This window comes from Coregonus clupeaformis, chromosome 9 (genome assembly GCF_020615455.1).
Source record: "Coregonus clupeaformis isolate EN_2021a chromosome 9, ASM2061545v1, whole genome shotgun sequence".
In the NCBI taxonomy this organism is placed as follows: Eukaryota; Metazoa; Chordata; class Actinopteri; order Salmoniformes; family Salmonidae; genus Coregonus; species Coregonus clupeaformis.
The window spans coordinates 12,024,290-12,038,422 of NC_059200.1; the positions used below are offsets into that span (position 1 = coordinate 12,024,290).

Consider the following 14,133-nt stretch of genomic DNA (forward strand, 5'->3'; position numbering starts at 1 on the left):
GCTATTGGCAGACTCCACTAAGCTGGCAGGTTGGCTAACAGCCTGCTGCCTGGCCTGCACCCTATTTCACTGTGGGGCTAGAGGAGTTAGAGCCCTATCTATGTTGGTAGATAAGATGAGAGCACCCCTCCAGCTAGGATGGAGTCCGTCACTCCTTAGCAGGTCAGGCTTGGTCCTGTTTGTGGGTGAGTCCCAGAAAGAGGGCCAATTATCTACAAATTCTATCTTTTGGGAGGGGCAGAAAACAGTTTTCAACCAGCGATTGAGTGCTGAGACTCTGCTGTAGAGCTCGTCACTCCCCCTAACTGGGAGGGGGCCAGAGACAATTACTCGATGCCGACACATCTTTCTAGCTGATTTACACGCTGAAGCTATGTTGCACTTGGTGACCTCTGACTGTTTCATCCTAACATCGTTGGTGCCGACGTGGATAACAATATCTCTATACTCTCTACACTCGCCAGTTTTAGCTTTAGCCAGCACCATCTATGTAGATAGACTTTAGCTCCTTGATAAGAGGGAAGTTAGAATCAGAGATAGACTTTAGCTCCTTGATGAGAGGGAAGTTAGAATCAGAGATAGACTTTAGCTCCTTGATGAGAGGGAAGTTAGAATCAGAGATAGACTTTAGCTCCTTGATAAGAGGGAAGTTAGAATCAGAGATAGACTTTAGCTCCTTGATAAGAGGGAAGTTAGAATCAGAGATAGACTTTAGCTCCTTGATAGGAGGGAAGTTAGAATCACTTGCGGTCCCGTTCTGTGAGCTAATGTAGCCTACCACTTCGGCGGCTGAGACATTGTTGCTCCTAGACGTTTCAACTTCACAATAACAGCACTTACAGTTGTCTGGGGCAGCTCTAGCAAACTGACTTGTTGGAAATGCGGCATCCTATGACGGTGCCACGTTGAAAGCCACTGAGCTCTTCAGTAAGGCCATTCTACTGCCCATGTTTGTCTATGGAGATTGCATGGCTGTGTACTCGATTTTATTGTACAGTGAGGAAAAAAAGTATTTGATCCCCTGCTGATTTAAATGTTTGCCCACTGACAAAGAAATGATCAGTCTATAATTTTAATGGTAGGTTTATTTGAACAGTGAGAGACAGAATAACAACAAAAAAATCCAGAAAAACGCACGTCAGAAATGTTATAAATTGATTTGCATTTTAATGAGGGAAATAAGTATTTGACCCCCTCTCAATCAGAAAGATTTCTGGCTCCCAGGTGTCTTTTATACAGGTAACGAGCTGAAATTAGGAGCACACTCTTAAAGGGAGTGCTCCTAATCTCAGTTTGTTACCTGTATAAAAGACACCTGTCCACAGAAGCAATCAATCAATCAGGTTCCAAACTCTCCACCATGGCCAAGACCAAAGAGCTCTCCAAGGATGTCAGGGACAAGATTGTAGACCTACACAAGGCTGGAATGGGCTACAAGACCATCGCCAAGCAGCTTGGTGAGAAGGTGACAACAGTTGGTGTGATTATTCGCAAATGGAAGAAACACAAAATAATTGTCAATCTCCCTCGGGCATGGGGCTCCATGCAAGATCTCACCTCGTGGAGTTGCAATGATCATGAGAACGGTGAAGAATCAGCCCAGAACTACACGGGAGGATCTTGTCAATGATCTCAAGGCAGCTGGGACCATAGTCACCAAGAAAACAATTGGTAACACACTACGCTGTGAAGGACTGAAATCCTGCAGCGCCCGCAAAGTCCCCCTGCTCAAGAAAGCACATATACAGGGCCGTCTGAAGTTTGCCAATGAACATCTGAATGATTCAGAGGAGAACTGGGTGAAAGTGTTGTGGTCAGATGAGACCAAAATGGAGCTCTTTGGCATCAACTCAACTCGCCGTGTTTGGAGGAGGAGGAATGCTGCCTATGACCCCAAGAACACCATCCTCACCATCAAACATAGAGGTGGAAACATTATGCTTTGGGGGTGTTTTTCTGCTAAGGGGACAGGACAACTTCACTGCATCAAAGGGACAATGGACGGGGCCATGTACCGTCAAATCTTGGGTGAGAACCTCCTTCCCTCAGCCAAGGCATTGAAAATGGGTCATGGATGGGTATTCCAGCATGACAATGACCCAAAACACACGGCCAAGGCAACAAAGGAGTGGCTCAAGACGTAGCACATTAAGGTCCTGGAGTGGCCCAGCCAGTCTCCAGACCTTAATCACATAGAAAATCTGTGGAGTGAGCTGAAGGTTCGAGTTGCCAAACGTCAGCCTCGAAACCTTAATGACTTGGAGAAGATCTGCAAAGAGGAGTGGGATAAAATCCCTCCTGAGATGTGTGCAAACCTGGTGGCCAACTACAAGAAACGTCTGACCTCTGTGATTGCCAACAAGGGTTTTGCCACCAAGTACTAAGTCATGTTTTGCAGAGGGGTCAAATACTTATTTCCCTCATTAAAATGCAAATCAATTGATAACATTTTTTACATGCGTTTTTCTGGATTTTTTTGTTGTTATTCTGTCTCTCACTGTTCAAATAAACCTACCATTAAAATTATAGACTGATCATGTCTTTGTCAGTGGGCAAACGTACAAAATCAGCAGCGGATCAAATACTTTTTTCCCTCACTGTATATACATAAATATATATTTGTCAGGTGAATGCTGTATATAAAAGTAAAATGTATGTAGTGTGTAATACAGTATGTGTATGTAAAATGTATGCATACAGTATGTAACAAAAAGCTGTAAAAGGGCTTTCTCAGAGAAAGACTTTAGCTCCTTGATGAGAGGGAAGTTAGAATCAGAGATAGACTTTAGCTCCTTGATGAGAGGGAAGTTAGAATCAGAGATAGACTTTAGCTCCTTTATGAGAGGGAAGTTAGAATCAGAGATAGACTTTAGCTCCTTGATGAGAGGGAAGTTAGAATCAGAGATAGACTTTAGCTCCTTGATGAGAGGGAAGTTAGAATCAGAGATAGACTTTAGCTCCTTGATGAGAGGGAAGTTAGAATCAGAGATAGACTTTAGCTCTTTGATAGGAGGGAAGTTAGAATCAGAGATAGACTTTAGCTCCTTGATAAGAGGGAAGTTAGAATCAGAGATAGACTTTAGCTCCTTGATAAGAGGGAAGTTAGAATCAGAGATAGACTTTAGCTCTTTGATAGGAGGGAAGTTAGAATCTAGCTTTAGCATAATGAGAATGTAGTTCCTTCTCTAGCAGAGTAAGAGGAAGTTAGCATTTAGATGGTGTTCTAGCCAGAGGGAGCTGATATCAATGAAGTCATGAGGAGGACTGAAAGAGGAGAAGGGCCTGCTGTTCCCAGCCCAGATGATACCCCTGGGGATGGCCGGGGGCACTCCTCATCCTCCAGCCCCCTAACCAGCCTGGAGCACCCAGAATATCCCCATCCTGTCAGCTACAACACACAGATGCTGATGCATGCTGTTTTGGGAACTTGGCTCATGTAAAGTTGTCAGACTCTGAAATGTATAAATTGTAATTCCCTGTCTCTGTCTTTCACTCTCTAACCGTCGTTCTCTCTCTCAACCTAACATTCTCTCTCCTCTCTCTCCTCTCAGACACAACCAGAAGTCCCTAGAAGTAACGAGGGATACGGTCCATAAGAACCGCTGTCACGTTAAGTTCCCTGAGGTGTTCAGTAGCTACCCCTACAGAGTCAACGTCACGGCCGTCAACGCCCTCGGACGTGCATCCACCGCCATCACCTTCGAAGAGTTCAACATAGGTACACTCATCTTCATCTTCTTCATCATCTTCATCCCCATCCTCCTCCTCATCATCTTTATTATTATTAGTTGTTAACTAGAACACTGTAGACATGCTCATTTCCTCTTATTCTGGAGTCCTGCACTGGCTGGAAATCTCTCCCTCCCTTCCTCCCAGGGTGTTTGTGAGGGAGGGAGGGAGGAGGGAGGGAGGGAGGGAGGGAGGGAGGGAGTGAGATAGAGAGAGGACATGGAGAATCAGAAGAGGGGGACATTTCTTTCCACAGGGCTGTGGGGTGAGACAGGGATGCAGTTTAAGCCCCACACTCTTCAACATATATATCAACGAATTGGCGAGGGCACTAGAACAGTCTGCAGCACCCGGCCTCACCCTGCTAGAATCTGAAGTCAAATGTCTACTGTTTGCTGATGATCTGGTGCTTCTGTCCCCAACCAAGGAGGGCCTACAGCAGCACCTAGATCTTTTTTTTTGGTGTCATTTTAGCAGACGCTCTTATCCAGAGCGACTTACAGTTAGTGAGTGCATATATTTATTTTCATACAGACCTGGGCCCTGACAGAGCCCCAGGACACCAACACAATTAGACCCAACCAAATCATGAGAAAACGCCAGGGTAGTGGGTTCGATCCCCGGGACCACCCATACGTAAAAATGTATGCACACATGACTGTTAGTCACTTTGGATAAACGCGTCTGCTAAATGGCATATTATATTATTATAAAATGAGGTGGAAACTGAGCTGCACTTCCTAACCTCCTGCCAGATGTATGACCATATTAGAGACACATATTTCCCTCAGATTACACAGACCCACAAATAATTTGAAAACAAATCCAATCTTGATAAACTCCCATATCTATTGGGTGACATACCACAGTGTTCCATCACAGCAGCAATATATGTGACCTGTTGCCACAAGAAAAGGGCAACCAGTGAACAAACACCATTGTAAATACAACCCATATTTATATTTATTTATTTTCCCTTTCATACTTCAATTATTTGAACAGACAGCAGCACGTGGTGAGAACAGACAGCAGAAAGTGGTGAGAACAGAGAACAGCTGTCACTCATTAGGCCTGATTAGAAGTCATTAACAAGTGTGGATTTGCCCTCCAGTTGCCAATAATCTACAGGTTACTACTGAAACAGACTGGCTGAGATAACCTCATTGAAATAGTTGCTTTCTATAATTACTCACTAATTAAGCCGATATCCGTTCAAAATGTTAATTGCACAGTTGATTTAAGTTGATCAAAGTCAATGTCAATGAAAAAACTGATAATGATGAAGGCAAATGCATATACTCCGTAGCATCAGCCCCCCAGAGAGTGAGATGATTCTGCCGACATCAGAGACACTGTATCTATAGGGAAGAGGCCAGAGCAGCTAAATTAAGTTTATAAATACATAGCTACATCCAGGCTACATGCAGGGTAGTAGTATTTATATACATAGCTACATCCAGGCTACATGCAGGGTAGTAGTATTTATATACATAGCTACATCCAGGCTACATGCAGGGTAGTAGTATTTATATACATAGCTACATCCAGGCTACATGCAGGGTAGTAGTATTTATATACATAGCTACATCCAGGCTACATGCAGGGTAGTAGTATTTATATACATAGCTACATCCAGGCTACATGCAGGGTAGTAGTATTTATATACATAGCTACATCCAGGCAGGGTAGCAGTATTTATATACATAGCTACATCCAGGCTACAGGCAGGGTAGTAGTATTTAAATACATAGCTACATCCGGCTCGCAATTGGCCCAGCGTCGTCCAGGGTAGGGTAGGGAATGGCCGGCAGGGATGTAGCTCAGTTGATAGAGCATGGCGTTTGCAACGCCAGAATTGTGGGGTCGATTCCCACAGGGGGTATAAAAAAAATACAATGTATGCACTAACTGTAAGTCGCTCTGGATAAGAGCGTCTGCTAAAAATGACATAAATGTTTTTTTAAATGTAGTAGTATTTAAATACATAGCTAAATACAGGCTAAGGGTGCAAAGCTGCCATCAAGGCAAAGGGTGGCTATTTGAAGAATCTCAAATATAAAATATATTCTGATTTGTTTAACACTTTTTTGATTACTACAAGATTCCATATGTCTTTTGATGTCTTCACTATTATTCTACAATGTAGAAAATAGTAAAAATAAAGGAAAACTCTTGAATGAGTAAGTGTGTCCAAACTTTTCACTGGTACTGTAAGTAAAAACTGTAACTAGGCCACTCAGGAACATTTACCGACTTATTGTCAACCAACCCAAGTTTAGATTTGACCTTGTGTTTTATGTTATTGTCCTGCTGAAATATTAATTTGTTTCCCAGTGTCTGTTGGAAAGCAGACTGAACCAGGTTTTCCTCTAGGATGTTGCCTGTGCTTAGCTCTATTCCGTTTATTTTAATTTAAAAAAATCTCCCAAGTCCTTACCGATGACAAGCATACCCATAACATGATGCAGCCACCACCATGTTTTTAAATATGAAGAGTGGTACTCAGTGATGTGTTGTGTTGAATTTGCCCCAAACATAACGCTTAGTATTCAGGACATAAAGTTAATTTCTTTGCCACATTTGTTGATGTTTTACTTTAGTGCCTTGTTGCAAACAGGATGGATGTTTTGGAATATTTTTATTCTGTACAGGCTTCCTTCTTTTCATTGTCATTTAGTTAGCATTATGCAGTAACTACAATGTTGGTGATCCATCCTCAGTTTTCTCCTATCACAGCCATTGAACTCTGTAACTGTTTTAAAGTCACCGTTGGCCTCATGGTGAAATCCCTGAGCGATTTCCTTCCTCTCCAGCAACTGTGTTAGGAAGGACACTTCTATCTTTGTAGTGACTGGGTGTATTGATACACCATCCAAAGTGTAATTAATAACTTTACCATGCTCAAAGGGATATTCAATATCTGCTTTTTTTTCATTTTTACCCATCTACCAATAGGTGCCCTTCTTTGTGAGGTATTGGAAAACCTCCCTGGTCTTTGTGGTTGAATCTGTGTTTGAAATTCACTGCTCGACTGACTTTACATATAATTGTATGTGTGGGGTACAGAGATGAGGTAGTCATTGAAAAACCATGTTAAACACTATTATTGCACACAGAGTGAGTCCATGCAACTTATTATGTGACTTGTTCCATTCATTGTGTTCATCCCTGGGGTTTTGTGAGATGAGGGGTCAGGATGAGGAGGGGAAGAGGGGGTGAGGAATGAAGGAGAAGGGTGGGGGGAGATCAGGATGGTAGGGGGTGAGGAGGGGTGAGAAGGGAAGCTTACACCCCTCTGTCCGGTGTGGAGACGTCTTTGTCCTGTCCTGCCCCAGTGGTTGGAGCTAAACCACAGCGTAAACACACTGATCCCAAAATACCCCAGAGAGACCACACAGAGAAGGAACACCATATAGCATTCTCAACACACTTCCCAGGCTTAACACACACAAATACAGCATTCTACTTCTCCCCCTCTCTTCCCTGCAGCATTCACTCTGAGCTCTAGCCTTCACTATGACCTGTAGCCTTCACTATGAGTTGTAGCCTTCACTATAACCTGTAGCCTTCACTATGAGCTGTAGCCTTCACTATAACCTGTAGCCTTCACTCTGACATGTAGCCTTTACTATGACCTGTAGCCTTCACTCTGACCTGTAGCCTTCACTATGACCTGCAGTCTTCACTCTGACCTGTAGACTTCACTCTGAGCTGTAGCCTTCACTATGAACTGTAGCCTTCAATCTTAGATGTAGCCTTCACTCTGAGATGTAGCCTTCACTATGACCTGTAGCCTTCACTATGACCTGTAGCCTTCAATATGAGATGTAGCCTTCACTATGACCTGTAGCCTTCACGCTGAGCTGTAGCCTTCACTATGAGCTGTAGCCTTCACTATGACCTGTAGCCTTCACTCTGAGCTGTAGCCTTCACTATGAGCTGTAGTCTTCACATTGAGCTATAGCCTTCACTCTGACCTGTAGCCTTCACTATGAGCTGTAGTCTTCACTATGAGCTGTAGCCTTCACTATGAGCTGTAGTCTTCACTATGAGCTGTAGCCTTCACTCTGACCTGTAGCCTTCACTATGAACTGTAGCCTTCACTCTGAGCTGTAGTCTTCAATCTGAGCTCTAGCCTTCACTATGAGCTGTAAAGTTCACTATGACCTTTAGACTGTTTGTGTTCAAAAAGCTATCAGCCCGATGTTTCAACCCATGCTTTTTGTTCTGTGTGTTTTTTTCCGTCACGGCTTAGACACGTCTTTGTTTTTGAGACTATCGTTCTCAGAGGGCCCTCATAACTGTGCTTCTACCATTCCCAGTCCCCAGAGGGCCTTCAGAGGTCCTACCCAGCCCCCAGAGGGCCTTCAGAGGTCCTACCCAGTCCAGAGGGCCTTCAGAGGTCCTACCCAGTCCAGAGGGCCTTCAGAGGTCCTACCCAGCCCCCAGAGGGCCTTCAGAGATCCTACCCAGCCCCCAGAGGGCCTTCAGAGATCCTACCCAGCCCCCAGAGGGCCTTCAGAGATCCTACCCAGTCCAGAGGGCCTTCAGAGGTCCTACCCAGCCGCCAGAGGGCCTTCAGAGGTCCTACCCAGCCCCCAGAGGGCCTTCAGAGGTCCTACCCAGCCCCCAGAGGGCCTTCAGAGGTCCTACCCAGTCCAGAGGGCCTTCAGAGGTCCTACCCAGTCCAGAGGGCCTTCAGAGGTCCTACCCAGTCCAGAGGGCCTTCAGAGGTCCTACCCAGCCCCCAGAGGGCCTTCAGAGGTCCTACCCAGCCCCCAGAGGGCCTTCAGAGGTCCTACCCAGCCCCCAGAGGGCCTTCAGAGGTCCTACCCAGCCCCCAGAGGGCCTTCAGAGGTCCTACCCAGCCCCCAGAGGGCCTTCAGAGGTCCTACCCAGCCCCCAGAGGGCCTTCAGAGGTCCTACCCAGCCCCCAGAGGGCCTTCAGAGGTCCTACCCAGGCCCCAGAGGGCCTTCAGAGGTCCTACCCAGCCCCCAGAGGGCCTTCAGAGGTCCTACCCAGCCCCCAGAGGGCCTTCAGAGATCCTACCCAGTCCAGAGGGCCTTCAGAGGTCCTACCCAGCCCCCAGAGGGCCTTCAGAGGTCCTACCCAGTCCAGAGGGCCCGGGGCACCAATTGTTACCACTGCTCTTGGTCCCCTAATTAGTCTTTGTCTGTGTCTCTCTATAGTACAGGCTTATCACACAATCAATGTCCTGTTTATCCTCTAATCCATGCATCCATTTGTCCATGTGATGATCTGTCTTCCACCCATGTCTTTCTCTGTACTGTGATGACATGTCCACTGTCCTGTACTGTGTCCCAAATAGGGAGGAGGGTTCCATTTGGGACACTACAGCTTAATCAATGTCCCTGAGTACTGTACTGTCTGGTCTGATGTGTCCCCTCTCTCTCCCTGCAGTGAAGCCAGACCCCCCTGAAAAGGTGGTGGCCACGCCCATACCCAACAACGTGCGTCGTCTGGAGGTCACCTGGAATAGCCCTTCTACCTGGCCAGATGTAGAGAGCTTCCCCCTGAAGTACTTCCTACGATACAGGCCCCTCATCAGGGACCAATGGCAACACGTGAGTTATAGATACATGTGTGACACACACACTCAGAGTTATAGATACACACTCAGAGTTATAGATACACACTCAGAGTTATAGATACACACTCAGAGTTATAGATACACACTCAGAGTTATAGATACACACTCAGAGTTATAGATACACACTCAGAGTTATAGATACACACTCAGAGTTATAGATACACACTCAGAGTTATAGATACACACTCAGAGTTATAGATACACACTCAGAGTTATAGATACACACTCAGAGTTATAGATACACACTCAGAGTTATAGATACACACTCAGAGTTATAGATACACACTCAGAGTTATAGATACACACTCAGAGTTATAGAAACACACTCAGAGTTATAGATACACACTCAGAGTTATAGATACACACTCAGAGTTATAGATACACACTCAGAGTTATAGATACACACTCAGAGTTATAGATACACACTCAGAGTTATAGATACACACTCAGAGTTATAGATACACACTCAGAGTTATAGATACACACTCAGAGTTATAGATACACACTCAGCGTTATAGATACACACTCAGCGTTATAGATACACACTCAGCGTTATAGATACACACTCAGAGTTATAGATACACACTCAGAGTTATAGATACACACTCAGAGTTATAGATACACACTCAGAGTTATAGATACACACTCAGAGTTATAGATACACACTCAGAGTTATAGATACACACTCAGAGTTATAGATACACACTCAGAGTTATAGATACACACTCAGAGTTATAGATACACACTCAGAGTTATAGATACACACTCAGAGTTATAGATACACACTCAGAGTTATAGATACACACTCAGAGTTATAGATACACACTCAGAGTTATAGATACACACTCAGAGTTATAGATACACACTCAGAGTTATAGATACACACTCAGAGTTATAGATACACACTCAGAGTTATAGATACACACTCAGAGTTATAGATACACACTCAGAGTTATAGATACACACTCAGAGTTATAGATACACACTCAGAGTTATAGATACACACTCAGAGTTATAGATACACACTCAGAGTTATAGATACACACTCAGAGTTATAGATACACACTCAGAGTTATAGATACACACTCAGAGTTATAGATACACACTCAGAGTTATAGATACACACTCAGAGTTATAGATACACACTCAGAGTTATAGATACACACTCAGAGTTATAGATACACACTCAGAGTTATAGATACACACTCAGAGTTATAGATACACACTCAGAGTTATAGATACACACTCAGAGTTATAGATACACACTCAGAGTTATAGATACACACTCAGAGTTATAGATACACACTCAGAGTTATAGATACACACTCAACACGAGACTGCTGTAGCAGCAGGGTGAAGAATTACAAGTCCAAGTCAAATATTTGTCAAATGCTTCTCCAAAACCACAACCATACACAGGCAACTGACAACATAAAGGAAACAGCAACGTAAAGTGTCTTAATAGGACGTTGGGCCACCACGAGCCGCCAGAACCTTTAATAGGACGTTGGGCCACCACGAGCCGCCAGAACCTTTAATAGGACGTTGGGCCACCACGAGCCGCCAGAACCTTTAATAGGGCGTTGGGCCGCCACGAGCCGCCAGAACCTTTAATAGGGCGTTGGGCCACCACGAGCCGCCAGAACCTTTAATAGGACGTTGGGCCGCCACGAGCCGCCAGAACAGCTTCAATGTTCTTGGCATGGATTCTACAGGTGTCTGGAACTCTATTGGAGGGATGTGACACCATTCTTCCAAGATACATTTCATCATTTGGTGTTTTGTTGATGGTGGTGGAAAACACTGTCTCAGGCGCTGCTCCAGTGTAAAAACAAAGGGGGGGGGGGTTCAATGTAAATAGTCTGGGTGGCCATTTGATTAATTGTTCAGCAGTCTTATGGCTTGGGGGTAGAAGCTGTTAAGGAGCCTTTTGGTCCTAGACTTGGCGCTCCGGTACCGCTTGCCATGCGGTAGCAGAGAGAACAGTCTATGACTTGGGTGACTGGAGTCTTTGACAATTTTTTGGGCCTTCCTCTGACATCGGCCAGTATATAGGTCCTGGATGGCAGGAAGCTTGGCCCCAGTGATGTACTGGGCCGTACGCACTACCCTCTGTAGCGCCTTAAGGTCAGATGCCGAGCAGCTGCCATACCAGGCGGTGATGCAACCGGTCAGGATGCTCTCGATGGTGCAGCTGTATAACTTTTTGAGGATCTGGGGACCCATGCCAAATCTTTTCAGTCTCCTGAGGGGGAAAAGGGGTTGTCTTGCCCTCTTCATGACTGTCTTGGTGTGTTTGGACCATGATAGTTCGTTGGTGATGTGGACACCAAGGAACTTGAAACTCTCGACCCGCTGCAATACAGCCCCATCGATGTGAATGGGGCCTGTTCGGCCCTCCTTTTCCTGTAGTCCACGATCAACTCCTTTGTCTTGCTCACATTGAGAGAGAGGTTGTTGTCCAGGCACCACGCTGCCAGGTCTCTGACCTCTTCCCTATAGGCTGTCTCATCGTTGTCTGTGATCAGGCCTACCACTGTTTTGTCGTCAGCAAACTTAAAGATGGTGTTGGAGTCGTGTTTGGCCACGCAGTCGTGGGTGAACAGGGAGGACAGGACTAAGCACGCACCCCTTAGGGGCCCCAGTATTGAGGATCAGCATGGCAGATGTGTTGTTGCCTACCCTTACCACCTGGGGGTGGCCCGTCAGGAAGTCCAGGATCCAGTTGCAGAGGGAGGTGTTTAGTCCCAGGATCCTTAGTTTAGTGATGAGCTTTGTGGGCACTATGGTGTTGAATGCTGAGCTGTAGTCAATGAACAGCATTCTCACATACAGTAGGTGTTCCTTTTGTCTAGGTTGGAAAGGGCAGTGTGGGGTGCGATTTGAGATTGCGTCATCTGTGGATCTGTTGGGGTGGTATACGAATTGGAATAGGTCTAGGGTTTCTGGGATGATGGTGTTGCTGTGAGCCATGACCAGCCTTTCAAAGTATTCCATAGCTACCTACGTGAGTGCTAAGGGGCAGTAATCTTTTAGGCAGGTTACCTTCGCTTTCTTGGGCACAGGGACTATGGTGGTCTGCTTGAAACATGTACAGTGGGGCAAAAAAGTATTTAGTCAGCCACCAATTGTGCAAGTTCTCCCACTTAAAAAGATGAGAGAGGCCTGTAATTTTCATCATAGGTACACGTCAACTATGACAGACAAATTGAGAAAAAAAAATCCAGAAAATCCCATTGTAGGATTTTTAATGAATTTATTTGCAAATTATGGTGGAAAATAAGTATTTGGTCACCTACAAACAAGCAAGATTTCTGGCTCTCACAGACCTGTAACTTCTTCTTTAAGAGGCTCCTCTGTCCTCCACTCGTTACCTGTATTAATGGCACCTGTTTGAACTTGTTATCAGTATAAAAGACACCTGTCCACTACCTCAAACAGTCACACTCCAAACTTCACAATGGCCAAGACCAAAGAGCTGTCAAAGGACACCAAAAACAAAATTGTAGACCTGCACCAGGCTGGGAAGACTGAATCTGCAACAGGTAAGCAGCTAGGTTTGAAGAAATCAACTGTGGGAGCAATTATTAGGAAATGGAAGACATACAAAACCACTGATAATCTCCCTCGATCTGGGGCTCCATGCAAGATCTCACCCCGTGGGGTCAAAATGATCACAAGAACGGTGAGCAAAAATCCCAGAACCACACGGGGGACCTAGTGAATGACCTGCTGAGAGCTGGGACCAAAGTAACAAAGCCAACCATCAGTAACACACTACGCCGCCAGGGACTCAAATCCTGCAGTGCGAGACGTGTCCCCCTGCTTAAGCCAGTACATGTCCAGGCCCGTCTGAAGTGCATTTGGATGATCCAGAAGAGGATTGGGAGAATGTCATATGGTCAGATGAAACCAAAATATAACTTTTTGGTAAAAACTCAACTCGTCATGTTTGGAGGACAAAGAATGCTGAGTTGCATCCAAAGAACACCATACCTACTGTGAAGCATGGGGGTTGGAAACATCATGCTTTGGGGCTGTTTTTCTGCAAAGGGACCAGGACGACTGATCCGTGTAAAGGAAAGAATGAATGGGGCCATGTATCGTGAGATTTTGAGTGAAACCCTCCTTCCATCAGCAAGGGCATTGAAGATGAAACGTGGCTGGGTCTTTCAGCATGACAATGATCCCAAACACACCGCCCGGGCAACGAAGGAGTGGCTTCGTAAGAAGCATTTCAAGGTCCTGGAGTGGCCTAGCCAGTCTCCAGATCTCAACCCCATAGAAAATATTTGGAGGGAGTTGAAAGTCTGTGTTGCCCAGCGACAGCCCCAAAACATCACTGCTCTAGAGGAGATCTGCATGGAGGAATGGGCCAAAATACCAGCAACAGTGTGTGAAAACCTTGTGAAGACTTACAGAAAACGTTTGACCTGTGTCATTGCCAACAAAGGGTATATAACAAAGTATTGAGAAACTTTTGTTATTGACCAAATACTTATTTTCCACCATCATATGCCAATAAATTCATAAAAAATCCTACAATGGGATTTTCTGGATTTTTTTTTCTCAATTTGTCTGTCATAGTTGACGTGTACCTATGATGAAAATTACAGGCCTCTCTCATCTTTTTAAGTGGGAGAACTTGCACAATTGGTGGCTGACTAAATACTTTTTTTCCCCACTGTATGTATTACAGACTCGGTCAGGGAGAGGTTGAAAATGTCAGTGAAGACACTTGCCAGTTGGTCAGCGCATGCTCTGAGTACACGTCCTGGTAATCCGTCTGGCC

At 45.1% G+C, this 14,133-nt stretch overlaps 1 protein-coding gene across 1 annotated transcript in view; it reads left to right on the forward strand.

The window, feature by feature from the left end:
• cntfr (ciliary neurotrophic factor receptor) overlaps window positions 1-14,133 on the forward strand; it is a 523,825-nt gene that overhangs the window by 428,322 nt on the left and 81,370 nt on the right. Inside the window, exons 5-6 of the mRNA XM_041885239.1 lie at window positions 3,552-3,718; window positions 9,152-9,315. Coding sequence (XP_041741173.1) covers window positions 3,552-3,718; window positions 9,152-9,315 — 331 coding nt within the window. The remainder of the gene's footprint in view (window positions 1-3,551; window positions 3,719-9,151; window positions 9,316-14,133) is intronic.